At 36.0% G+C, this 26,976-nt stretch overlaps 2 protein-coding genes across 2 annotated transcripts; one reads left to right on the top strand and one right to left on the bottom strand.

Annotated features, from left to right (window-relative positions):
- Positions 1 to 216: 216 nt before the first annotated feature.
- On the top strand, positions 217 to 9,678 carry LOC122608026 (protein seele). Its single transcript, XM_043781112.1, has 9 exons — positions 217 to 393; positions 1,887 to 1,913; positions 5,366 to 5,445; positions 5,550 to 5,622; positions 5,793 to 5,850; positions 8,059 to 8,110; positions 8,212 to 8,236; positions 8,488 to 8,579; positions 9,420 to 9,678. The coding sequence occupies exons 1-9, from the start codon at positions 283 to 285 to the stop codon at positions 9,478 to 9,480; spliced, it is 579 nt and encodes a 192-aa protein (XP_043637047.1). The 5' UTR covers positions 217 to 282; the 3' UTR covers positions 9,481 to 9,678.
- A 249-nt stretch (positions 9,679 to 9,927) lies between these two features.
- LOC122607960 (probable protein phosphatase 2C 27) lies at positions 9,928 to 13,211 on the bottom strand. Its single transcript, XM_043781047.1, has 4 exons — positions 12,768 to 13,211; positions 11,574 to 11,768; positions 11,240 to 11,445; positions 9,928 to 10,763 (listed from the first exon to the last, which is right to left on the bottom strand). The coding sequence occupies exons 1-4, from the start codon at positions 12,966 to 12,968 to the stop codon at positions 10,202 to 10,204; spliced, it is 1,164 nt and encodes a 387-aa protein (XP_043636982.1). The 5' UTR covers positions 12,969 to 13,211; the 3' UTR covers positions 9,928 to 10,201.
- Between the last annotated feature and the right edge of the window lie 13,765 nt (positions 13,212 to 26,976).

Here is a 26,976-nt window from a genome sequence, read left to right on the forward strand (position 1 = left end):
TTTTAATATTTTAAGAGATTTTAGTTTTTAAAAAAAAAAAAACTAAAGCTGGTGAAAATTTTTTAAAAAGCTTGTGACAACATAGCGTTGGTTTAACTAACATTTACTGAAATCAAATTTATCCGACGTGGCATGACACAACCATCTTTACCACGTGGCACTTTCTGATTGATGACAACACTCTTGTTCCACGTATCCAGTCAACGCTCTCACTTTCTTAAATCTGTGTGTGTTTTTCTGAAGTGTGTTCGCCGTAGAACGAAAAATAAAAGAGAGTAGAAGATGGCGGTGACTGCGGCGTTACGACGGTTGATCTTCGCAGTGACGATATTTATAGCTGTATCTGTAGGCCATTCTATTCATGACAAATGCAGGGCTTGCAATGCTGTAGCTGTAAGTGAATCAAAATCCATCATTACGAACATATATATTATATATATATACATAATATGTGTGTGTGTGTGTGTTAGATCTGTAGCTTGTTATTCCAAAATTAGTCGATATTTTTGTGTTATATTCATTAAAAATGAAAATATTTGTGGTGAAATGATTTGCTTTGATAAATGAATAAATTTGATAGGGGTTTTTATATCGATAATTGTATGTATTTAGAGTTTTAGTTGTGACTTTGAGGCTGAATTTGAGATTTGGAGTACATTTTGCAACCTAACAAGCTAGAAAATAATTCCGTGCCAACAAATAGTTTATTGGGGGTTTCTAGCTTTTTGGGGAAGTTTTTGGCAATTTCTTATTGTTCTTGGAGGTGTTTGGTGGGGACTGGTGGCGGCGGTGTAAGAGAGAAATTCGGATTGAGGAATTGATAATTGTACCACATATTTTGATGCATTTATCATACTGTACATGTTTCATAGCATACTGTACAAGTATGCAATGCACAACAGTGGTAAAACTTATCAATTGCTGGGGTACAAATATCACTTCCGTTCGCATTGAGATGTTGATGTGTCACATTGTTGCTGGTAGTGTTAAACTGTTAATCTTAGTTCAATATGAGGATAAATCTGCTTGTTGCTTCTTTTTAGTAGATAGACAAATGCCCACGCGATGCGGCAGTGTGGCGATGACGGCAACGGGTGGTGGCGGCGGCGGTAGCGGGGTGGGTATTAATGTAAAAGGGAGTAGTATAGTCATTTTAAAGGTTGAGGGATGTATGTTGTAAATAATTTCATTTAGGGTATTATAGGGATTTTAAGGTGAAATATTTAAGTTAATGAACAAAAGAAAGGGATTTTTGGGGTTATCAACTACAGTACTTAGTTGAAAAAATTGGAGGAAACAAATGCTTTATAATGTAGTAGAGAAGGAGAAATAAGCAATACCAAACACTCTCCAGAGAAATGTTTCTGTTTATTTTATAAGGAATAAGTACCTTGAAATCAGCATGTAAGCAGGCTTGTTCATGCTTATTTGTTAAGCAGATAAGATAAGTCTTTTGAAATAACAATCCCAAACACCCCTATATACTAGTTCAGATAAGAAGGAAATTTACGTAAACCTGTCGTTACATGTTATTTGAAACACACGAAAGTAACATTATATGTTTATTTAGTACATGTAATAAAAACTCATTTTCCGGCATGCATAAATGAGGAAAACATGGATAGTTTGATTACATATTCAATCAATTTCCGTTGTGCTGTCTAGTTAGTTGTTTGGATATTGTCCTTAGACTGATATAGCATGTTTGAGAAAAGTTGAATATTATTTAGCTGCATTCTGTAATGATGCAGCTGTTGAAAGCGAGCCTTTGTGAGTTTCTAATTGACGGTCAACAAAAAGTTGAGATCTTTTTATATGAAGAGGCAAAAAGTTGACATCTTTAAGGCTAGACTTTAATTTTTGTCTATTGGTTTTTCTTTTTGTAGGAGGAGCTGGAACTCGGGATGATGAAGGTATGGTTTCTTCTTTTTTATGATACATTATTTCATTCATGTATAAGAATGATTCTAACAGCTTAAATGTCATATTCTGGGAAGGGTTCCACGGCCTTGCTTTCAAAAACACCTTTCCTGTAAATGAGAAAATTGAGGTGTGGTGATGGGAAAGTTGAAAAGATTAAAGAAAAAGATTCTAAATGGAATTCTTATGTTTGGTTGGCTAAAAACTTGTGAATCAAGGTTTTTGAGAATCTAAAGCAATATTGCTGATTATTAGTAGGAAGTGTTAAGTCTTTTCTACCATTCCCTATTAAAAAGATACCATCTAATACCAATGAATCAATGTAGTGCCTAAATAACATGCAGACTACTTTTGGACCTAAATTTTATGAATTGAAATTGGAGAAAGTCATATTTGAAAACTTTAATGCAATGATATATACTTACAATTCCAATCCTATTACATTATGTCAGAGTAGAATACAAATTAGATACCCTCTATACAATATCAAACCATGGTGGGAAGTGTTTCAGACCCGTAGACTGGCTCAATAACCTGAAAGTCAATTCAAACCTTGGTAGGTGTTAGGAATAAAACTGTACACACACACACACAAGAACCTGAATATAACAAGAAAGAAGGACACGAGAGATTTAATGTGGTATCTCACACTAAACTGTGTGAACTAATCCACTGGGGGAAAGAGGTTTTCTTATTGATTTTCCACACAAATACTTGTGCAAGAGATAAGAGATATATATAGGCTACAATTAGGGTTTAACAAAACTTGCTTTCCAAGTTTAAACTTAACAGAACCGGGGCTAACAAAAGAGGCCAGCTGCCAGGCCTAAACAAACAAGGCCTCCTGTGTAGCTTTATGTGGGCCGTAGACAACAATAACCCAACAATCTCCCAATTGGTGTCTTCGGACCTCGAACTGCACCATCTTCAATCTCTTCTGTACATCTGTATTAAGAACCAAATCCTGTTCTTCAATGTGCTCTATTTGCCCCTGGGCCTCCTTATCAGTGCACGTGAAGGCCTGCTGAAACTCCATTGAGTTTCAGCTCAACAGTCATGGCTAAATCTGCCCTTGACTCATTCTCTGTCTCTACCAGCTCACACTGAAATGAACTGTGGATCCTAAGAAATCTCGAGAACAAACACTCTCCTTTTAACAACTGGAATACTGGCTCACTTAACCCATTGTCTGGAAGCTCTGACTGAAGCACAACACCCATGCTGACTGTTAAAAAAATCCCTGACTGGTTTCTCTGAACTTTTCTTAGCACGTTCAACCTGAATCTGACTTGTAGCTCTGGGTTTGCCATCTGCAAAGCAAACCTTCTTCTGCCCACGAGATTCTGTGAACCGCATTTGGTTTTTCTTGTGAACCGGGATGGTCAAATCGAACCTTGCTTACCTCGAGCCACGACTAGATTTCCCTTGAGAACCTTCCATTGCTCGTTCCCGAACTTGACCTCATGCCCTTGCTACATCCAACTGCCTGAGAAAACCGACGGACTGCTTTTTCAGACTTGGAATAACCTGGACATCCTTTAAAGTCGATGAACTGACTGGAGTCTCTAAACCTGTCACCCTACTCATCATATCAAGAACTTCATCGTTCGCCAGTCTTACCTTTCCAAAATCTAAATTTCAGATTCCGTATTGCTTCACCGCTGTGGGTAACATTAAATGAAGCACTGAAATCCACGACCTAGGAATCCACACTACTCTCTACTCTGCAATTAGCGCCTCGTCTGAGCTGTAGTCTTCTGTAGTGTTTAGTTCTTTGTTATTTTCCTGACATTGATTCCTAAAATGTCCAACCTCTTCTGATCATGCTTGTTCAAGGAAGCATCTGCACTGACCAAGAAAACAAGCCACATGTTTTCTTTCATCTTGCTAAACAAGACGAATCCAAAGCCACCTACTTTGACGGATCCTTACTACCTGTTTTTCATGCAACACGGCGGTCTCCTCTTATCATGAACAAGCCAATCAAGACTCGTAAAGAACTCAACATCGGTGTGCTGAAAATTTTGATCTGATCTTGACTACCCAAAAATTCTTTCTCAACAACCACCAACCAAATAATAAAGAAACAACAACTGGGCCTCCTGTTTTTGACCCTTTTTTGTTCTAGCTAAGTGTGACCTAGCTCAAAGCCTCCTGCTTGATGAATTTTTTCTGTCTGCTTATTCTGCTCTGGTTGGAATGACTTATGCCTCAAGAACAAGTTGTCTTGCTTTTCCGTTCTTATACTAGGCACAAAAGAAAGAAAAAAACTTGATTTGAAGATACCTGATCAAAACAGTCCCGCAAAAACAGCCACAAACAGACTTGAACACCCCTCAAAGTCTCCATTTTTCTGCTGCAAACACACTCCCGAAACAGCCCCTGCTGTTGCTGTCCTGGAACCTAGTTTTTCCTTCTGGCTTCTACTAAAATACGAACCCCCAAAAAACCCCAATCTGCCAAATCAAGCCCTAATTCGGCCAAAATCAGACCTGATCAGACCTAATTCTGACTAAATCAGACCTAATTGAGGCTGTTCTGGGTGACGGCGATGGCTGTGGTGGCTGGACTTGGTTGCAACCCTAATCTGGGTGACAGCTGGGTGAATGTGTGATCTCTATGCAACCTATCTCTGATACCATGTTAAGAATAAAACTGCACACACACACACAAGAACCAGAATATAACAAGAAAGGACACAACAGATTTAACGTGGTATCTCACACTAAACTGTGTGGACTAATCCACAGGGGGAAAGAGTTTTTCTTATTGATTTTCCACACAAATACTTGTACAAGAGATAAGAGATATATATAGGCTACAATTAGGGTTTAACAAACTGCTTTCCAAGTTTAGACTTAACAGAACCGGGCCTAAACAAACAAGGCCTCCTGCCTTTAGAATCTGTTGTAGCTTTATGTGGGCCGTAGACAACAATAACCCAACAGTAGGAAGTTTTTAGCAAACTAAATGCAAAAGGCATTTGGAGCTTGTGGTTGACATTCAACCCGATAAAGATGGGATCATGCTCATTACCTTTTTAGCTTTTACTAAGAGAGAGGAGCATATGGTATAATTTTGAACAGCATATCATTACAAAAAATGTCTTACTTTGTATCAAGAACATATTACCGCCTATTTCCGACTGGAAGCTTGACTAACCTTACAGTTGATGACTTTCTGTGCCTTTGTCAAGCAAGAAATGTAAAATAAATGTTTTCAACTTCATCAGTATGTTTGACCATGGTGGTTTCCCTTGTACCAAACAATCATTAGTACTGCATAGTAAATTTTCAAGTTACAATCATTATATTTCTCCGTCTTAATAGAGGAAAAGAAAGATCATTCATTTCTTAAACTGTTATATTTTCAAAAGGTCAACTCCTTTTTCTTACATGTACTTGTTATATGAATTGTATTACTTGTTATCTTTAAACTGTTCTAGGAAAAGCCGAAAAACCATCTGGACATGAGACATCGATTGGATTCCACAGGTCAACGTAGAGGAAAAGTGATAGATTACAGGTAAAAAGTTCAAAAATCTGTTCCTCTCTGTATTGGATGTTAATTACCTTTTGCATTAAACTATGATGAATATGATAACAAAATGAGCAAATTCTATCATACAGAGTCAGCGAGCTGAGAGTTACTGACCTCTTGGATGGGCTGTGTGATAAGATGCAAGACTATACTCTTCAGAAGGTATTATTTCTGTGTTACCTGTCATACATCAAATATCAATATATAACTCTGCATAAAATGTTAAGAGTATCAAATTGCTCACTTCTTTGTCGGAAATGACATGTAACCTTACCTATCAATCATAGTCTCATCTGGTCACTGGTGCTATGTGGTTGTTTTTGTTTATGCAGATAGATTCAAACAAAAAATTATGGATGAAAGTGGATGACTGGGATGACATCACTAGTAGTATGTATTGGTGACCATGTCCTTCAGTAAGCTTAGCTTATACTTTAGCTTCAGGACTGAATCATATTTTGTCACAAAACCTCCATGATTCTCATTATTATATATATATATATATATATAATATATATATATAGTGAAAAGTTATTTTGAGAACCCTTTTTTTGCGAGAACTTTTCAAATCAAGCCCAACCAATGATTATTCTTTACATAAAAATTGTTTTTTGATTGTTTTCTGAATAACTTATGTGTAATTTTGAAGTTTATAATTGTGTGGAGGCATGGGTTATCATCCGTTATACAATTATGTGGAGATTTGGATTCTTGATCACATGTGCACGAATATTGCTATGATCACATGTGATCGGCTTGCATACGTGTGATCATAGCAATATTCGTGCACATGTGATCAAGAATCCAAATCTCTACATAATTGTATAACGGATGATAATTCATGCCTCCACACAATTATAAACTTCAAAATTACACATAAGTTATTCAGAAAACAGTCAAAAAACAATTTTCATGTAAAGAACAATCATCGGTTGGGCTTGATTTGAAAAGTTCTCAAAGGTTCTCGCAAAAAAAGGGTTCTCAAAATAACTTTATATATCTATACTATATTAATAAACAAACTACCCTCCCCTCTTTTCAACTCTCTACCTTTAAAATACCCTTAATTTTCAACACATTCCTGACTCTCACTAAATTTATCCAATATAACCCTAAAATATTTTACACACATAACCATAAAATAACTACACTATCATTTACGTCAATTACTTTTAGATTAATAACCACATCGTTACCACCGCCGCTAGCACCACCTGTTGGCCGCTACCGCCGCTGCATTACGCGGGTAGCCATCTCGTATATATATATATATATATATGGTGAGGATCCTGGAAGAAGGGGTGTTAAGGAGAGAAGGTCCTATTGACCAATCAGAACGCGACATGTGTCTATATTAAAAAAAAGCGCGGTGGCAATTTGGTAAATAATTTAAAGTTTTGTGAAGCTTGGTCAGCTTCAACTCTTAGTGGGTTGGGTCAGCCTGAGTTGGATCAGCTTAGTTTGGGTTAGCTTGATCAGGTTGGGTCAGCTTATGGTCTGGGTGAGTTTGGGTCAGCTTGGGGTCTGGTGAGGTTAGGTCAGCTTGGGTCAACGTCAGTTTGGGGTCTGGGTCAGCTTGGGGTTGGGTCAGTTTGGGGTCTGGGTCCAGGTTGGGTCAGCTTGACACACAATCTACACAAATGTAGATTATGGGTTTTGGGTCAGCTTGGGTTCTGGGTTGGGTCAGCTTGGGTTGTGGGTTGGATCAGCTTGGGTTCTGGTTGGGTTAGCTTGGGGTTGGGTTAGCTTGACACAATTTACACATAATCTACACAAATGTAGATTAATCTACACAAATGTAGATTATGGGTTTTGGGTCAGCTTAGGTTCTGGGTTGGGTCAGCTTGGGGTCTGGTCAGGTTGGGTCAGCTTGGGGTTGGGTTAGCTTAGCACGATTTACGCATAATCTACACAAATGTAGATTATGGGTTTTGGGTCAGCTTCGGGTCTGTGTCAGGTTGCATCAGCTTGGGTTCTGGGTCAGGTTGGGTCAGCTTGGGGTCTGGTCAGGTTGGGTCAGCTTGGGGTTGGGTTAGCTTGACACAATTTACACATAATCTACACAAATGTAGATTATGGGTTTTAGGTCAGCTTGGGTCACGTTGGGTCAGCTTCGGGTCTGTGTCAGGTTGAATCAGCTTAGGTTCTGGGTCAGGTTGGGGTTGGGGTTGGGTTGGGTCAGCTTGGGGTTGGGTTGGGTTAGCTTGGGGTTGACCAAGCTGACCAACCAAGCTGACCCAGAACCTAGGCTGACCAAACTGACCCAAGCCGACCAACCAAGCTGACCCAGAACCCAAGCTGACCAAAAGTTTGATTTATTTACAAAAATGCCACCGCAATTTTTTTTAAAAAACGATGTGTCACACTCTGATTGGTTAATATAACCTTCTCTCCCTTCTCTCCTTAACACACCTTCTTATTTGATCTCTCTCCTATATATATATATATATATATATATATATATATGTTCCTGCTTCCTAATAGCATGTGTGCATACTTTTTATGTCTTCGTTTCTGTTGCTGTAGATGTTCTGTGATGCTTAGTGATTACCGTTAAGTAGACCTTTTGTCTTACAATTTGTTTCTCTTTGTATATAGATAAGCAAGAATCTCGTGCTTACTCAAAGGAGATATCATCTTATTGTGGAAGGTGAGCTTAGAAACCAGTTCATCTTAACATATTTTATCTATGTTGGTTTCTTATAAGGAATAACAAAACATGAAGTTAATGTAATATGATACATGTTTCAGGTTACTCGAGGAAACTGAAGACGAGGTGAGTTTCTTTTTTTCTTTTTTACACAACATGCCCATCATTCACAAACCAATACTATCCATCTATAGTATTCTGCAATTGATCATTGGTTGCGAAGTTTCTATCCTTTTGTGGGATAAATATCCATATTATGGGTCCCATTAATACAGTGTAATCTTAAGAAAGAATGGAGTTCATGTAAAATAAATGGAACCCGAGCATTTTCTTTGGTTCATTCGTTCTTTTTTGATAGTTATGGTATTTGAATGCAGCTCGCAGAATTGATAATGAAAGGATCATTTAAAGTAGGAGAAGTCAGCAAAATTCTGTGCCATGACCTTAGCAATCACTGCAAACAGTCCAGGTAGCTTTGAATCACCAATGACAATTTTCGAAATCATCTTTAGCATGGTTTTAAAAAGCGGTTTTGAGGCGAGGCGTACATGTATCGCGTATGAGGCAGCGCCTCAGGGTGGACTTTTGGTACGTACGCCTCTGGTAGATGAGGCCGTATAGAAGCGCAAGAGGCGTTTAAGCGGTCCAAGGCATTTTTTTTTGGAGCCAATATCTATTTGGCGGCAAATATTGGAGCCAATTATATATTTTTTGAGGCAGATCCTGACCTAAAATACTCTAAACATCCATTAATATAAATACACAATAATATGTGCGATTAATATTGGGCGATCCATGAATATAAAGATATCCTAACCTAAATAATTGGCGATTAATATCTGATTGATTCAGTTCATGAAGATTATGACTAGATTATGACTTGGGAGATGATGCAAATTATGTTATTTGATTGATTATGAACTTTATTTGATGTTTAGTATTTTCTTTTTTAATATAAGATATTAGATATATAACTTCTATATATTTTTTTATTATCGCCTCAACCTTATGCCTCGGTTTGCCTCGAGGCTCATTTCCGTACATTTAAACCTTGATCTTTAGTCCTTGTTATGATTTCATATCAAACTTAGGCACTTTCGGTATTGGGTTCAGTTTTATAGATTTTATGTTTCATGATCTGGATGAGAGTATACTTAAATCCAGTTCATAGCTTGTTCATAAATCATCATTCAGACTCTTTTGACCAGTAACATGCAATATTCCAGAAAATTTCATGTTTGTTACACTGCTAGTGCAGTAGTGCTGAATGGTTCTTTGAGCATTTCTGATCTCTAGCATTTGTGTGCAGTGAGAACCATCAGTCGAGCCATGATGATGAAGATGATGATGAAGTTCATGGAGAACTTTGAAGAACCCTTGATCACGGAACTGCAATATAACAACAAAAGGAGCGGCATAGACAAGACACTTACATGAATACTAATTTAGGGTCACTTTGTTTCATCTTGTATCTGAATTGTTATGTAACACTTCCTAGAACTTCATACAAGAAAACTTGAAATCTTGAAGAATCACCGATAAATAGGTGGTTTGACATTTTTCAACAATCAAGTTTTGTTTTTTGTGTTGTACGAATCTAAGCTATAATCAATTCATCCTACAGGAGGATAAAGAATCAGGTTTTACTGTTGGTAAAACTGGCAAAGTATTCTTAACTCGCCTGTTGTTCCTAAAAGGTTTCAACAAATAATCCTGATATTATTATGTATTTCAATCAGGTTTTATCTAATAGTGGCATACATAATCTAATTAATACAAATTTCAAGCTGTAAAGATGGGTTAAAATATGACTAACATTTAAGTTTAAGGAACCTGAACTATAGCAAACTCAAAAATATTGTACAATGGGAAAAATAATTAAATAAGAGTACTATCTATCAATGACACAGCTTACCAAAATGTACAAAATTTCAAGATAATAAAGTAAAAAGGAAACATAAAAGACGTCAATAATAACGGTCTTATTCCCCCAAACCAAGTACACAAAACGTTATAAACACGAACCATTTCATGCCCCCAGGCTGGCACCATGGTTCAAGTTTGATAGTCTAGTAGCCGGCCGTTAAAACCTCACGAGTTACCATCCAGAATGCCTTTAAGAAAATTTAGCCCTTCTGAAGATATACTCCTCCTATGTCCCCCTTGAGGTTGTATCTCAATCCATGGGGGTGGATCTGGTGAAAAGCAGATCACGATTACAGTTAAATTATCACATGTACTCCTTTTAAGTGCTTCACGAACAAGCTCTCTCGAGCATCTTTCCGGGTCATTATGGATCATCAATGCTTTCCGAGCTATTGTTACAGCGCATTGACTGCTCATGACATCCCATAGTCCATCACATCCCATAATTAGAAATTCATCTTCTTCCATCAATAAAATTTCCTGTAACTCAGGTTCAGCACTTAACGGGCAAGCAGAGCCTTTTGGGCCTTTCATGTGCCAATCCCCAAGAGCTCGCGCAACAGATAATTGCCCATTTAAGTAACCGTCATAAATGACACCACCAAGTTGTTCAATTCTATGTCTCTCGGATATGCTATTAGGCTTGTGGTCATTTGACAATTCTATTGCTCTGCCTCTTTTCCCTAAAACAGCACGACAATCACCGGCATTTGCAACTAACATCATTCTGTATATCCAAAAATTCCATGAGCTGGCAATTTCAATCCATATGATTATGACTAAGTTCTTTCAGGTTATGTTTATCTCTAACAGGTCAAACGGCTAGAAATTTGCCTAAAGTGGAATTTTAATACATTAAACTTCCAAAATTATGTTATTCAAAACATTAAATTATATCCTATAAACTTTGTAGTCATATTGGACATGCAAAAAATTAATCAAAAGATTAATGTTCACAGGAAAAAAGCGTTTCGGGTTAATCAATCAAACCCGCCATACCAAAAAAAATTACCCATATTGACCCATAAACGAACTACCTAAAGTACCAAACCCACCCATCTTGCCAGTGTATATATATGTATGCAAGTTCGTGTGTATGTGTCTAACTGTCTATAATCAACGGATATAAGACTAAATAAAAGCAAAACTTCCTCATTACAATTACCAAGTAATCTTAAACATAAAAACAAGAGGCTCACCTACCTTCCAAATATAAAAGTGGTCAACGCAGTGGTTCCCGATGAAATATCAACCGAACTGTTCTCTGCAAATGCTTGATCAACTTTCAAATATGCACTTCGTATTGCCTTCTTTAAGCAACCTGGAAACTGTGGATCCTCTAATATGAACTTCAGTATGTTCTTTCTAACATAACATGCAGCATCCGTACCACCGTGGCCATCAAAAACCTGTTCAACATAAAAGCACAAAAGTTTTTTTATAAATAGGATATAATGCGTAATCTGAAATGCATAGATGACAACCTAATGGGCCTACATACCGACTGTCAAAAAATATTAATGAACAAAATCGATACCCCATAAAAAGCTCCAAGGGAAGGGAAATCTTCTGTTCTGTCTAAATGTTCTAGAAGGTTATCTATACATATATGTTCATCTTCCATGTATTCCTTCGGCCCTTTCTCTGCACAGCTTCCTGATCGGATGATCGGCATATATTCCAATATACCATCCGAAGTTGACTTGACTCCAACAATCCCAAGATCAAAGTCCTGCCAAAGTTACATAAAAGAGTCAACACACAAGGTCTTAAGTAAAAGATAAGTACAGAAATACATGACACCTCTAAGGCTATGGCATAAATAAGTTGTCTTTCAATACACATGATATATTTAAAAGGCACAAGATCACTGTAGACTGAAATAAATATAATATATTACTTTCTAACGATTGCTAATGCAAAAAAGAGGTGGCTAGGGATGGATTTTTTTCAAAGAAAATGTAGTATTTATTGCAGGAAAAATGTTGGATCGACAGAGATCGTGTTGACCTTTGTATATAAAACAAATATTACACATCAAAAGCAAAAAAATATGGTAACTAGATGAGCTCACATCTTATCAGGATCGACATCCTTAAATGACATAAAAACAAAATGCTAACTATTAAACATATTTGCTCATCAAGACCAAGATCACTAACAACGTCATATGCACAAGTCTACAACTACTTCATCGGTGCTTGATGTTTCCTAAACAGAAAGGTAATATATATTATTAAATCTTTGTATTGAAAGTTGAAACAAAGATCAAAAACCTATAAAAGTCCTAATTAAGCGTATCTGTATTTCTGTAACACCGTCACTTGTAATTGGATACAATTATTAATCTTAGAAATGAAATGACTATTCACTATTGCAGCTACCAATACAAGTTTTAACAATGATGAACTATCAAACAGATAATAGGAGAATAGAATGTTAAGCATATACAACGATAATCATAAATGTTCATCGTAGCTACACTAATTTAATAAACTAAACATTTCTAATACATAAATGAGACCCACAAATTTCATCTGATATCACAATGGCCATAGACTGACACATATCCACTATGTGTATATCTATAAATATCAAAATACGTATTCAAAAGACTAACATGATATCCAAGCAAGAATGACAATCAACCGTATTAACATATATTTCTAGTCAACAAACAATAACAAAAGCAATAAATCAACATCTTTCAACATAGAAATGACTTATATACCGGATCTGTAGGCGTCAATAGCGTTGCAGTGCTGATACTATGACGAACGACCGCTAGATGTCTTGGAGGTTTTCTAACTGCCACTTGATTCAAATTATCCAAATTCTGAGACTTCTCTTCAACCCCAGAAGAAATATCATTATTATTAAAACCATCTTCTACTATTACATAAGATGGCGAAAAATCGGTTCCAGCAGCCATACTCACTATCTTAAACGCATAAACCAATCAACCCCGAAATGAATCCTCTTTCAATAACAACTACTAATCCCTCAACAAATTCTTCAAAAATTCCAAAAATAGAAAAACTAAACAATAATTTTATTCTTTTTCCTAAATAATTCAATATCTAAAATACATAAAGTTTGCAACTTTATCCTTTAATTCCACTAAAAATCATAAACCCATATACACTAACTTAATTAACACAAAACTAACAAATTAAACTTCAAGTTACAGCATAAAGAAACAATAAAGTTTGCAACTTTACAGTAAATCTTGACTAATTATACCTAATGAAGGGAATCAAAGATTAAATCTTGAACAACAAATGGAACTAAAAAAAAAAACAAAAAGATATGTATCTTGGATCATATATTCATAAAAGTAGGAACCTTTTTTTAGCATCAAGATCCAATTTTTATAAATGTGAATGAAAGATTATGATGTTTTAGTGTTGTTATCAGTATATTTCAATTGTGACAACCCCAATTTAAGAAACCCTAAAAAAGGTACTACTTAGAAATGGAAATCAGAAAGAGAGGAAAAGGAGAAATGGACAAAGGGGTGTTTATTTGATAAAAAAGAAAATAATTTAGTTAGATCCCTTGAGTAATAATGTTTTAACAAATCCATAATAATAAATAGTGTTTTAATAAATTACTAGTTAATCAGCCCGGCTTCAACCCGAGCATTTTTAAAGAAATTTTAAAAGCAATAAAAATCTAAAAAAATGTATATAACTTTTGTTATTGATATATTATAACTCTAGCTTGAAGATATTAAATTGATTAACACAATAATTATATATATTAGTACCTATTGCATTAATAAAACATAAAAAGACATTTATGATATTATATAAAAAAGTATTTATTTTGTTTTCTAATAAAAGAATAATTTTTGTAGACATCATAAATAAAATAAACCATTTTGAAAATATTTAATGGGTTATTTATCTTTAAAATTTTATTAATTAGATATGACATCATAAATAACTTAAAAACATTTTTAAAAAAATTGTAGACATGCCACGTCATAATTGTTTCTAAAAATAGTTTAAAAAACAATTCTTCTTTATTATATATAGAGATATAGATATACTATATTATAAGGCAAATAAGGTTTCAACTTTCAATTTCAACAATATATAAATGATAATACATAATGTATCATACCTCAATGCCTACAACTTTTTCTTTTCTGCATAAATTATTTTATTCTTCTAATTCTTTTAAAATCTTTTATCTCAAAAACCGTAAATCGATAAATTATAAAAATTATATGGGTGTTCTTAAAATTTCATGCTTTTTCATTAGAGATGTCATTCGATATACTTTCGACGAATTTTTAAATCCGAGGTCGGAGCCCGTACGGCTAAGACATTTGGCTATGACAGTATGACACTCTATGACATATCACCTCCTATGACTTATCATACTTTACGACCTATCACCCTCACCATCTCACTGCCGTAACGCGCGGGTACTTGCTCTCGTTAAATTTAAAGTTTATATTAAAATTTAAATTTAAATTGTCGATTAAATTAGCATCGAAGGATTGCCATCGGAAGACCCAGTTTCAAGTGCGAAGTTTCATCCCCACGATGCGAAAGCAACAATATACAGTTTGAAAGATATCATAACGACATTAACTTTAAATTAAACATTTGTGTAAAAAAAATAATAGCATAGTACACTTGTAAAGTAACTAAATCGATAATTAAATAAGTTAATTGTACAAAAGGAAAGTTTGGCTAAAAGAATAAGAAAAATATAATTAAATATATTAGATGTTTAGAATAGTGATTAAGAATAGAGAATGATACCCGTACGTTGCGGCAGAATTTTATAACTACTCTTTTGGATGAATACATTGGTTATAGAGTGAGTCAAAAATATAGATTATAATATTTTATCGATTGTTTTAAAACTATATAAAAAGATCAATGTTAATTAAATTAGAATCAATTACAAATTAATAACAAAAATAGTGAACTAATATAATAAAACAAAAAATAAACCAATATAATATTTATACATATACTAAATAATATTTACACATACACCAATATAATATTTATACATACAATAAATTATGTTGAGAGACATTTTGGGAACCATAAAGATGGTGAAAAGGAAATTTTGGAAAGAAAAAAATACGTAAAGTATTAATCTAATTTTTTTTATAAGAGGTTAAATTAAAATTAAAAATAAAGATAGACAATCAATTCCATTTTCAAATATGATAGCAATAATATAACACATTTTTTTATACAACTATGTGTTAGGCAATGGTCACTATAACCTTTTTACTCATGTACCGAATAGAGTTTATACATTTTGTGTACGGGGAAATGTTAAGTAAAGCATGCAATACATATTTTAGGTAAAGAAGGAGGAATTATGTAAAATTCAGGGGTATGTAGAATTCAGGGGTATGTATATTTAATAATTTAAAAGTTTAATTTGTAACTTTTTTTAAAGTGAAAGTACCCAAGCTTAGGTAAAGTTTGCAATACGATTTATTTTCCCTTTGTGTATATTACAATTTCTTTTTTCTTAAAAAAAATCATCCATCATTAAGTTTTCGAGCAGACACACTTTTAGATTTATTTTTTTTTAAAACGGCTGAAAAGCGTTTAGACAGTATAATTATATAGGGGTCATAAGATTTGAATCTTAAAACTTCACTTACAGTAAAACCTCTATAAATTAATAATGTTGGGACCGGGATATTTTATTAAATTATCGAGATATTATTATATCGATAAATTAATAAATTATTAATTTAAAGAGGTTCATGTATCACTTTCAAAATTTTCATATCTAATGTACATTCACACATTAAATGATACAAGAGTCCAAAGCAAATTGCTTTCAACGATAAAACTCGTTTCATGAATTCAATCGGCTCAAGTAATTTAAACGATGTAAACTATGAAGAAGACATTCGTGAGCTTGATTACGGGTATGCATTATTAGCACAAAACGAATGTGAATGAGTTGCGGGATTATCCTGGTGAAAATAATGAATGTTATTAGGTTCAAAGCATTGGAGAATTTGTAATGGATTGTTCAAAATCTAGTTGATAATGAAGTTGAGGATGATACATTAATTTAGAAATCAATCACTTGGAAATAAGCATTATAAGCGGCTAACAACTCTTCACACCTTTTGTTACGACAATGTCTCAACTCTTAAGAGCAATGTAGAAATTTAAGGATAAATTCAACATAGATTTAAAGTTTGGAAAAAAAGGTGACTATAGATTCATTTTTTACTAAACAATATTAAAATTTTAGAATATTTAAGAAATTATTAATTTATAGTTTTGATGGAACCTATATATTTACTTTGGGGTTTAAAAAAAAAATATTATCTTATTATTTTATTAATTGGTGTCTAATTTTGTACTAGTCCCAAATTAAAACTAACAAATTATTAGTTTTATCGAATTTATAAATTTATCGAGTATTAATTTATAGAGGTTCTACTGTATTTAGTGTTGTACTTGATTTTGGCCCGTGTCAAACACACAGGTTTTATAACATTATTAATATAAAAATTGGTATATGGAACAAAAAAGTACTTATACGTTTAATTTAAAAATATACTTAAAAAGAAATTGACATATTCAAATGTAAATCTCAAATGCTAAATTATATCAAGGGTGGATATTGTAGCATGACTTCTTTTATACAAACTCTTCCAAAAAAATGATATGTTAACTTTGATTACACAATTGATCGAGTTTTCATTAATATATTGTAAAAATAGTAGCTGGTTTGTGGGATTTTCAATGATTTCGTCTATTATGATTTTATTTGTAGGGTTCGGTTTACATAATAAGAATTTGTATCTGATGAGTGTCCATTTTATGATAAAAAGCCCTATCGAAAGACCTCATTTCTATGTCTTAAATGAGTCAATATTCTGGAACTATCGGTACTTAATGAATCGTATGTTTACGCAGGTTCACAGAAGATGCGAGTGAGGGTAAATGGCATCAAGTTACTTAAGATGAAGGCCTATTGATAAACGCCTAATCTGTACTACTTTAAGATATGAAAATGGACATGTTTTGTGAATGTTAATAGACGATTAGGGCGTGTTTATGTTTGTTAAGTGTTTCAGGTTTTTGGTGACAAATTGAAGTTAAATGGATCATTAAGAAGTCAAGCAAAGTCAAGAATCAAGTCAAGAAGTGTCAAGGCAAAATCTGGAAAACTGCCATTTCTAGAGGGCAGTTTGGGACGGCCAGGAGGCAGTCTGGGACGGCCAGAGCTGTACTAAAAATCCGAAAATTAGGGATTTAATTACTTTTCAGTTTATAATACCTTCATACACGACTTGGGAAGTTAACACTTCATAATTTCTCATCCTTGGGCAGTTTCCTAACACACACAACACCCCAATTTCATCATCAAATCATATTTTCATGGAGATCAAAGCTTTAATTGAAGAATCAATGATATTATCAATGATGAAGATTTTAGGCTAATTCTCTTTTGATCATTCTCATGTGAATAATTATGTAAGACAATTGTATTCAACTTTTCTTATGTTTATGTTGGATTAGATGTTTAATTTCCCATTAGTCTTTTAACATCTAATGTTGTTTGGATTGTTTGAATGATTACTAGTTTATAACCTTGAATGAATTCCATCTATCTTTTGATTTCAATTTCTTGTTAATCAATTATTATTGGAAAAATCTCTTGTGAACTTGTAATCTTGTTAATGAATAGATAATTTAGTTGTGTCAATTCCCCGGTTTTCATTATCGTGAATCATCACAACCTAATTGATTAGTTCTTAGCATTCATTCAATCCAAGCATATAACGAATCATGTCCATGTGGTTTCCAACGAACATAAGTTAGGTTATACTTTTGAAAACATAATTTGAAGCATGAGAATGGTCCCTTTATTTAATTGAAGTATTTTATTAAGTTTATGCCCATTTTTAGTTTTAATCAAACAAATCAATCAATCAAATCGTTTTAAGTTTATGTCTAATTCAATTAACTCTTGTAATTTGTTTAACACTTTCCCTTGATTCCCTGTGGATACGATACTCTACTTACCCGTACTAATTATTGGTATTTAGTTTTAATTTTGATTGGTTCAACGACATCGATCAAATTTTTGGCGCCGCTGCGGGGAATCGGTGTGCAAAGTGTTAAAGTTTGCTTTCAATTGTTAACATTTTCAGAAAAGACAAAAAGAATTAGTTTAGTTTTGTTAGTAGTGGTTTAAATTCTTTGTATTTTTGTATTTCCGAATTACACTAGGTGTGTTATTTGTGTAGGTTACAGGTTGTTTATGCATACGAGGTATTCAAAGAAGAAATCACCGTTGTTGTTTGATCCGGAAATTGAGAAAACAGCTAGGAGAAACCGAGTACTTCACCGTGCAAACATGAGTAATCCCGGAAATATGCCACCAATTATTCAACCAACCGGAACCCAACAAGAACCTAACCTTGAACAAAATGCCCAACCCCAAAACCAACCTCAACAACAACATCCACCCCGCTCCGTGAGAAGTGGATTCACAACTCCTCATCGAACTGGAACACCAACCTTTGTTGGAGAAGGATCACGGTATACGGAGTCGGTGTATGAAAGAGTTGATAATTGGAATGATGGGAGGTTTGATAATTATGATGGATATGATTGGAATGGTGGAGATGATTATGGGCAACCACAAAACGTTCAATACCCTCAATTTAACCAACCTCAATACATCAACCCAAGAATTCCTCAAGGACAACCACCACGTCACAATCGTCGTGGAGTTCCACCCATTAACCAACCACATAACCGTGTCAATCCTAATATGAACTATCAACCTCCACCACAAGGAGTTGATAGTCATTTTCGACCCGCCATAGCCGTTAATGCTTCACCTATAGTACCACCGGTGTTGAGGGGTAGAGCTTTTGAAGTTAGACCTCAATGTTTAAGTATTCTACCGAGTTTTTATGGTAAAGCAACGGAGGAGCCTTATTTGCACTTGTCGGAGTTTGAGGCTATTTGTGGTACCATTGGAGGTCAAGGATTTTCTCCGGATGAAGTTAAACTAGTTTTATTTCAGTTCACTTTGAAGGATAAAGCAAAGCAATGGTTTTTATCATTGCCATCGGGTAGTATCTTTACATGGGCTGAAATGCAACAACAATTCTTGGATGAGTATTATACAATGCAAAAGACTAGTGATGCAAGAACTTCCATTAGAACCTTTCAACAACAATCGGGTGAAACATTTCATGAGTCATTTAAGAGGTTTAATGAGTTGTTGAGAACTTGTCCACACCATGGGATTGCTAAATGGGAGTTGATCACGGCTTTCTATGATGGTTTGTTACCGGAAGAGAAAAGAGATGTGAATTCTATTAGCAATGGTACTTTCTTGACAAATCCCGAAGATGTTGATTGGGAATTCTTGGAGAAGATGAGTGTGAATTCAAAGAGACAAGCTCAATCAAATAGGAGGACAAGGCATCCAATTGCTTCACTATCATCAACAAGTGATCAAGCAACAAAAGATCGAATTGAGGCATTGGAGCGAAAGTTTGCCAAGTTGGGGAAAGCTGAAAATAGGGGTGTTGCTCAAGTTTCTCAAGAATACCCAATTTGTGAGAGTTGTGATGAGCTTGGGCATACGGCTTTGCAATGTCCATTACTCCCGGAAGAAGTTGAAGAGGTGAATCAAGTGTTTGGAGAAAAGAGGCCATTTGACATGAACTCCAATATTTATCATCCCGGAATGAGAAACCATCCAAATCTTAGGTATGGGAATTCATCAAACCAACTCAACCCGAACTTTCAAGGAAACAACCAAACCAGTGGAGCACCATCTCAACCGTTCCAAAACCGAAATTACAACCAAGGAAATTATCAAGGTGGCCAAAATCAAGGGATCAATAGAGGCTACCCAAGGAACTATCAACAAGGTAATAACCAAGGTGGGAATTCGGGAGGTAATGAGGTATCAACCGGGGAGATTATGGAGTACTTGAAGGAAATGGATCGAAAGAATGAGATTCGGGACAAAACGGTTGAAAGTTTGCAAAAGCAAGTTGGTCAATTGGCGGAAGATGTGGCTGTGTTGAGAAAGGATCCGGGGAAGCTACCAAGTGACACAAAGATCAATCCACAACACCAAAGTAGCGGCTCAAAGAATATTAAGAATGTGGAGATAAATAATGTAAGTACTCTTCGTAGTGGTAGGAGTTATGATAATAAAGTTGAACCTCCATCATCACTGGTAGATGGTGTGGTGGAGGATGTTGATGATGACCAAGATAGTGAGCATGAACCGGAATTTGTTTTGCCTAAACCAAGTAAAAAAGTGTCTTTTAAAGAGGTAAAAAACAATAGGTCTAGTGAAAAATTTTCTGAAAAACAAGATAAGGATATGGAGGGTAATACCATTCCTTTCCCTTTGGCTTTGATTGATCCAAAACTTAGGCCTACAATTAAGAAAAGAGGTCCCCATGAGGAAGAAATGTGGGAAATTTTTAAACAAGTGAAAATCAATATACCTCTTATTGACATAATCAAACAAGTTCCGGCTTATGCTAAATACCTCAAGGACTTGTGTACCCAAAAACGGCATCACAAGCTTCCAAAGAAAATTGTTTTAAATGAGGAAGTTAGTGCCGTTGTGATGGGCATACTCCCACCCAAACTCCAAGATCCAGGAGCACCTTTGATTACAATTCAAGTTGGTGATTTTAAGATGGAAAGGTCACTTTTGGATATTGGGGCGGGTGTGAGTATCCTACCGGGTATTTTGTATGACCAATATGACTTTGGACCATTGGAAAAAGTCGACACCACCTTGGTGATGGCTGATTTGTCACTCAAACTCCCTAGGGGAATTATCCAAGATGTCATAGTTAAAGTGGAGGATTTTTACTACCCCGTAGACTTTTTGGTACTCGATTTTGCACCAAGCGGTAATGTTAGGCAACCCACCGTTATCTTGGGTAGACCCTTTTTGGCCACCGCTAATGCATTAATTGATTGTAGAAGGGGTACGGTTGAAATGACCTTTGGCAACCGTAAGATTAGATTGAATGTTTTGCTAGTGTTCCTAACCCCGTAGTTAGTGACGAATGCTTTATGGCGGACGTCATTGATGAGTGTATTTCTCATGAAAATGAGGAGGACACACGGGAGTCTTGTGCTTTAGTTGACAGGTTAATTGCGGAGCATAGTGAAACATTGAAGAAGGAAGAGAAGGATTGGGAGATCATGGCAATTCAAGAAGGTAGACCACCATGGACTCACTTGGTGGAAAGTCTACCGGATCATATTGATACCCATCTCAAGCCTTCCATTGAAAGTCCACCACAAGTTGAGTTGAAAGAGCTCCCATCTCATTTGAAGTATGCATTTTTGGGAGAAGAACAAACTTTACCGGTGATTATTGCATCAAATTTGGAAGAAGTGCAAGAAAAGGCATTGCTAAAAGTGCTCAAGGAAAACAAGGCGGCCATTGGTTGGACAATTGCCGACTTGAAAGGCATTAGTCCATCAATTGTGATGCATAAGATAATCACCGATTCTGAAGCAAAACCTTCACGTGATGCTCAAAGAAGGTTGAATCCTCATATGCGTGAAGTTGTGAAGAAAGAGGTGCTAAAATGGTTGGATGCTGGAATTGTTTACCCAATTTCGGATAGTACATGGGTGAGTCCAACACAAACAGTACCTAAGAAAGCCGGAATTCAAGTGGTGAAAGGAGATAGTGGTGAGCAAATTGCTACCCGACCCATCACCGGGTGGAGGGTGTGCATTGATTACAGGAAATTGAATACCGCTACTTCAAAAGATCATTTCCCATTACCATTCATTGATCAAATCATCGAAAAACTTGCAGGTCAGAAGTTTTATTGTTTTCTAGATGGTTATTCAGGTTATAATCAGATTGCTATTCATCCCGATGACCAACACAAGACCACATTTACATGCCCATATGGGACTTTTGCCTTTCGACGAATGCCATTTGGGTTGTGTAATGCTCCAGCCACCTTTCAAAGGTGTATGATGAGTATCTTTTCAGATATGGTCGGTGATTCACTAGAAATCTTTATGGATGATTTTTCAATTTTTGGCCAAACCTTTGAAAATTGTCTTGATGAGCTTACAAAAGTGTTGAAAAGATGTGTTGAGACAAATTTGGTTTTAAGTTGGGAAAAGAGCCACTTCATGGTTCAAGAGGGGACGGTTATGGGTCATGTAATTTCAAATAAAGGCATGGAAGTTGACCGGGCCAAAATCAAAGTGATTTCTACTTTACCCCCTCCAACCAATGTTAAGGGTGTCCGTTCTTTTCTTGGACATGCCGGGTTCTATAGAAGGTTCATTAAAGGATTTAGTGTCATAACAAAACCCTTGTGTAATTTGTTACTAAAAGATGTACCTTTCGTTTTTGATGAAGAGTGTTTAAAAGCTTTCAAAACTTTGAAAGATAAATTGGTTGAAGCCCCCATTTTGCAATCACCTAATTGGTCCATGCCTTTTGAAATTATGTGTGATGCAAGTGACTTTGCAATTGGGGCTGTTTTGGGGCAACGGGTAGACAAGAAACCCGTTGTGATTTATTATGCAAGTAAAACTTTATCGGATGCCCAATTGAATTATACGACCACCGAAAAAGAATTGCTTGCTGTTGTTTATGCACTTGACAAGTTTCGTTCTTACATTTGTGGTAGCAAGGTCATTGTGTACACAGATCATAGCGCGGTCAAGCATTTGATGGAGAAGAAAGATGCAAAACCAAGGCTAATTAGATGGGTGTTGCTATTACAAGAGTTTGACTTGGAGATTCGAGACAAGAAAGGGAGTGAGAACGTGGTAGCGGACCACTTGTCAAGGATTCAATCAATGGATGGATCAACCAAGGAGATCAATGAAACGTTTCCAGATGAACATTTACTAACTGTTTCTATTATTCCTTGGTATGCAAATTTTGTGAATTTCTTGTCTGCAGGTAAAATACCGGAACATTGGCCTAAAAGAAAGAAGCAACAATTCTTGGCACAAGCAAAGCAATACATTTGGGATGAGCCGGATTTGTTCAAAGTTGGCCCGGATCAATTGGTGAGAAGATGCGTTCCGGAAGAAGAAATTCAAGAGGTTTTGACTCATGCACACTCATTTGCATGTGGAGGTCACTTCAGCGGCCAAAAGACAGGTTATAAGGTTCTTATGTGTGGTTTGTTTTGGCCTAGTATCTTTAAAGATGCCGCTGAATTTGTCAAGAAATGTGTTAGGTGTCAACAATTAGGTAGTATTACCAAAAGAAACGAAATGCCCATGCAACCAATTTTAGTTGTTAATATTTTTGATGTTTGGGGCATTGATTTTATGGGTCCCTTCCCTAATTCCTTTGGTAATTACTACATTTTAGTGGCCGTAGATTATGTTTCAAAATGGGTAGAAGCCATTGCCACTAAAACCAATGACCATACCGTTGTTTGCAAGTTTGTTCAAAGTAACATTTTCTCAAGATTTGGAATTCCTCGTGTGATCATAAGTGATGGGGGATCTCATTTTAAAAATTTTCAGTTTGGCAAACTTCTCAAACGGTATGGCGTAAACCACCGAATTGCTACTCCTTACCACCCACAAACGAGTGGTCAAGTTGAGGTTTCCAATAGGCAAATTAAAGAAATTTTGCAAAAGACGGTCAGGCCCGATAGAAAGGATTGGTCAATAAAATTGAATGATGCTTTATGGGCTTATCGAACCGCTTTTAAAACACCTATTGGCACTACACCATATAGGTTGGTTTATGGGAAGGGTTGTCATCTTCCAATTGAACTTGCACATAGGGCTTTGTGGGCCGTTAAGGCCGTTAACATGGATTTTGAGAGTGCAGGTAAGGAAAGAAAGTTGCAATTGTGTGAATTGGAAGAATTGAGGAATGAAGCATATGAATGCGCATCAACATACAAAGACAAAATGAAAGCGGTTCATGATGCCAAGTTGAAGAAAAGGGTGTTCGAAGTTGGCCAAAAGGTTTGGCTTTACAATTCAAGACTTAAATTCTTTCGGGAAAACTCAAGAGCAAATGGATGGGTCCGTATGTGATTACAAGAGTTGGAAAGTTTGGTGAGATTGAAATTGAAGATTCAAAAGATGGAATGAAGCAAATGGTCAACGGACACCGCTTGAAGCCGTATTTGGATGCAACGGACATCAATGGAGCGACAAAGGAAATGGTGAACTTTATCTCAAGTCCACCATCTTATGATGTTGCTTAAATCGTTTGAGGTAATGTCGGGCTGAGGACAATAAACTTAGCGCTAAACGGGAGGCAACCCGTTGTTTGTTTGTTGTTTTTCGCTTCAATTTCGGTATGTTTTCACTTTCGTTTAATTTTATTTAGTTGTTTTAATGTTTGTCGCATAGTTACACAATTTGGATAATTTTCGGTATCTATGTCTTTGGATTAAGTTGGGGGATGAATGAGTCGGGAGAGAAACAGAACGGTTTGCAATTTTTCGAGCTAATTAATTTCTCTCTAATTTATGTGTACGTTAGGGACAACGTACGATTAAGTTGGGGAAAGAAATTCATTTTTATAAAAGTTATCCAAATTTTTATAAAGTTGAAATATGGACTTAAAAGTTTTAATGAAAAAGTTTTAAAAGAATTTGTGTATGTGGCTGTACTTAAAAAAAAAAAAAAAAAAAAAAAAAAAAAAAGTTGGTCAACGTCCTAGACGGTCAACAGACGTCCCAGACGCTCCCATCAATTGTTCCAAAACAGAAAACGGTTCCCACACGGCTCCTTTTTCTGCTTTACGGTCATTAGACGCCAAACAACCATCTTCCAGGCCACCGTCTGGGACGATGGCAGCAGGCGTGCGGGGCGGTGGGCTCCAGAACAGAGACCGTCTGGGACGGCTAACCTCCGTCTTGGACGGTACTCCAGATTGTCTTGAAAAGTTGCACGCTCATTAGACGGCCATATCCTCTGTCTTACGGTCACTAAACGGTCGAGCCTAAAATCCAGACCACCGTCTGGGACGGTGGCAGGCTGCGTCTGGAACGGTGTGGGGGTTCGACCGATTTTCAAGAAACAGGACGAAGAAGATGAACAGGGACGGGGTGTGTTTGGCTGAGCATTAAAGAGGAGGTGGCTAGGCTGGTAGTTTGGGTCGGGTCGTCTGTAGGTTGACCGGGTCAACTGACCTAATTTAAGTTCTTTTTTATATTTTATTAATTATTTATTTAATTATTGTTATTTAATTAGTTCAAAATTGAAAAATTATTATTATTATTTTTTTTTTTAAGTACAGCCCACACACACAAACGATCAAATCGGATTTCTCCCTCTCTTTTCCTTTTCTTCCCCAATATTTTTCTTATAAACCCTAAACCTTCAAATCAACATATCTTCATCAATTCTTAACCAAATCAAACAATTTTTGATTCAAAAGTGCATAATTTTTCGAGAGCTACAAAACCCTTACCTTTGTTTGTTCAATTTCGACCTAGATTTTTCTGAAAAAGATGAAGAAAAAAGCAGGAGCATTGATGAAAACTCTCGCCAAATCAACCGAGCCCACTTCTTCGAATCAACCTCAACAAAAAAGGAGGAGAAAGATGGTTAATTATGACGAAGAAGATGACACAACTCAAGAACAATCAATGGAAGTTCAACAACAAGAAGAGAAGCCCGAATGGCCGTGTAGTAAGCCCTTATCTTCTTTACCTTATAAATGGCAATGTGTATTATTTAGAGATAAAATGGGTACGGCCGAAAATATGAAAAAACAATTGTTGGGTGAAAGAAAAGTTTTGTTGAAAGATTTTAAAGGTTTTGGGTTCATTGAGGCTTTTGAAAACATTGGTTGGAAAAATATCTTAGTATGGAATAATAATGATGATCCTGAAGTGAATTTAGAAGGTATCATGGAATGGTTGGGTACGTTGAAAAAGATTGATGGTAAGAAACCTCCCGAGACCACCAAGTTAGTCGGTAAGGTGGATGGTAAAGATGTCATAATGTCTTTTGAAACTTTGGATAAAATAGTGAAGTTTGATTTAGGTCCTAAGTCGAAAAAGTCATTCGATTTTGTGTCTGATGATGTATTAAATGGGGTAGCCCCGGATATGAACTTGGTAGAAATGATAGCCGAGTTGTTCACATATCCTCGAGATGCTTTGAATGTAAACAAGAATTTGAGCCGTTCTAGGTTGAAACCGTTACCCCGTTTGATCATGAGCATTATTAGTTGGAATATTTGTCCAAGAAGTAGTGATAAGGGTTCAATAAGGTTACAAGAAGTTGTAGTATTGTATGCTTTGATAACAGGAAAGTTGAACTTGTCACTTAGACACATTATCATGACAAACGTTTGGGAGGGTCGCAATAAGAAGGTTAAATTGATCATTCCTTATCCAAGACTCATTACTCGCCTAATCTTTGGTCATAAAGCCGCTACAATTGATTCACCCACGATTCCGGTTAATCAAGTTGTTGTTTCCATGAAGAAATTGTTGAATGGAACTGAGTGGGCTTTGGAGGATAGGCCTCAATGTAGGATTTTAAAGGATTTGAAATCAATGGGGCGTTTGATAGCTCCTAAGGATGGATTAACTTTGGAGGAGGTTGAGGCACAATTGGAGCTTGTGGGGCCTATGGATGTTGATGAGCATGGTGAGCCGAGTGGTGATAATGTGGGGAATGAAGAAGAACTACCAAGGATATGTTCTGGTTTGTTAGATGCAAGAAGAGGAGGAATTAGGCCGAATGTTGGGATTAAGCGGCCTAATGATTATCATCAATGGACTTCTTTTGAGAAGAGTATGTGGGATTTGGCTGCTCAACAAGCTGAAGAAGCAAGAATTAGGCGACAAGAGCAGAGAGATTATGAGCGAGCAATGGCATATGCTCATGAGTTGGAGATTAGGAGAAGATTCCAGTATACGGAAGCCGTTCGTCATCACGAGGATTACACTG

The sequence above is a fragment of the Erigeron canadensis genome, chromosome 1, assembly GCF_010389155.1.
Source record: "Erigeron canadensis isolate Cc75 chromosome 1, C_canadensis_v1, whole genome shotgun sequence".
NCBI lineage: Eukaryota > Viridiplantae > Streptophyta > Magnoliopsida > Asterales > Asteraceae > Erigeron > Erigeron canadensis.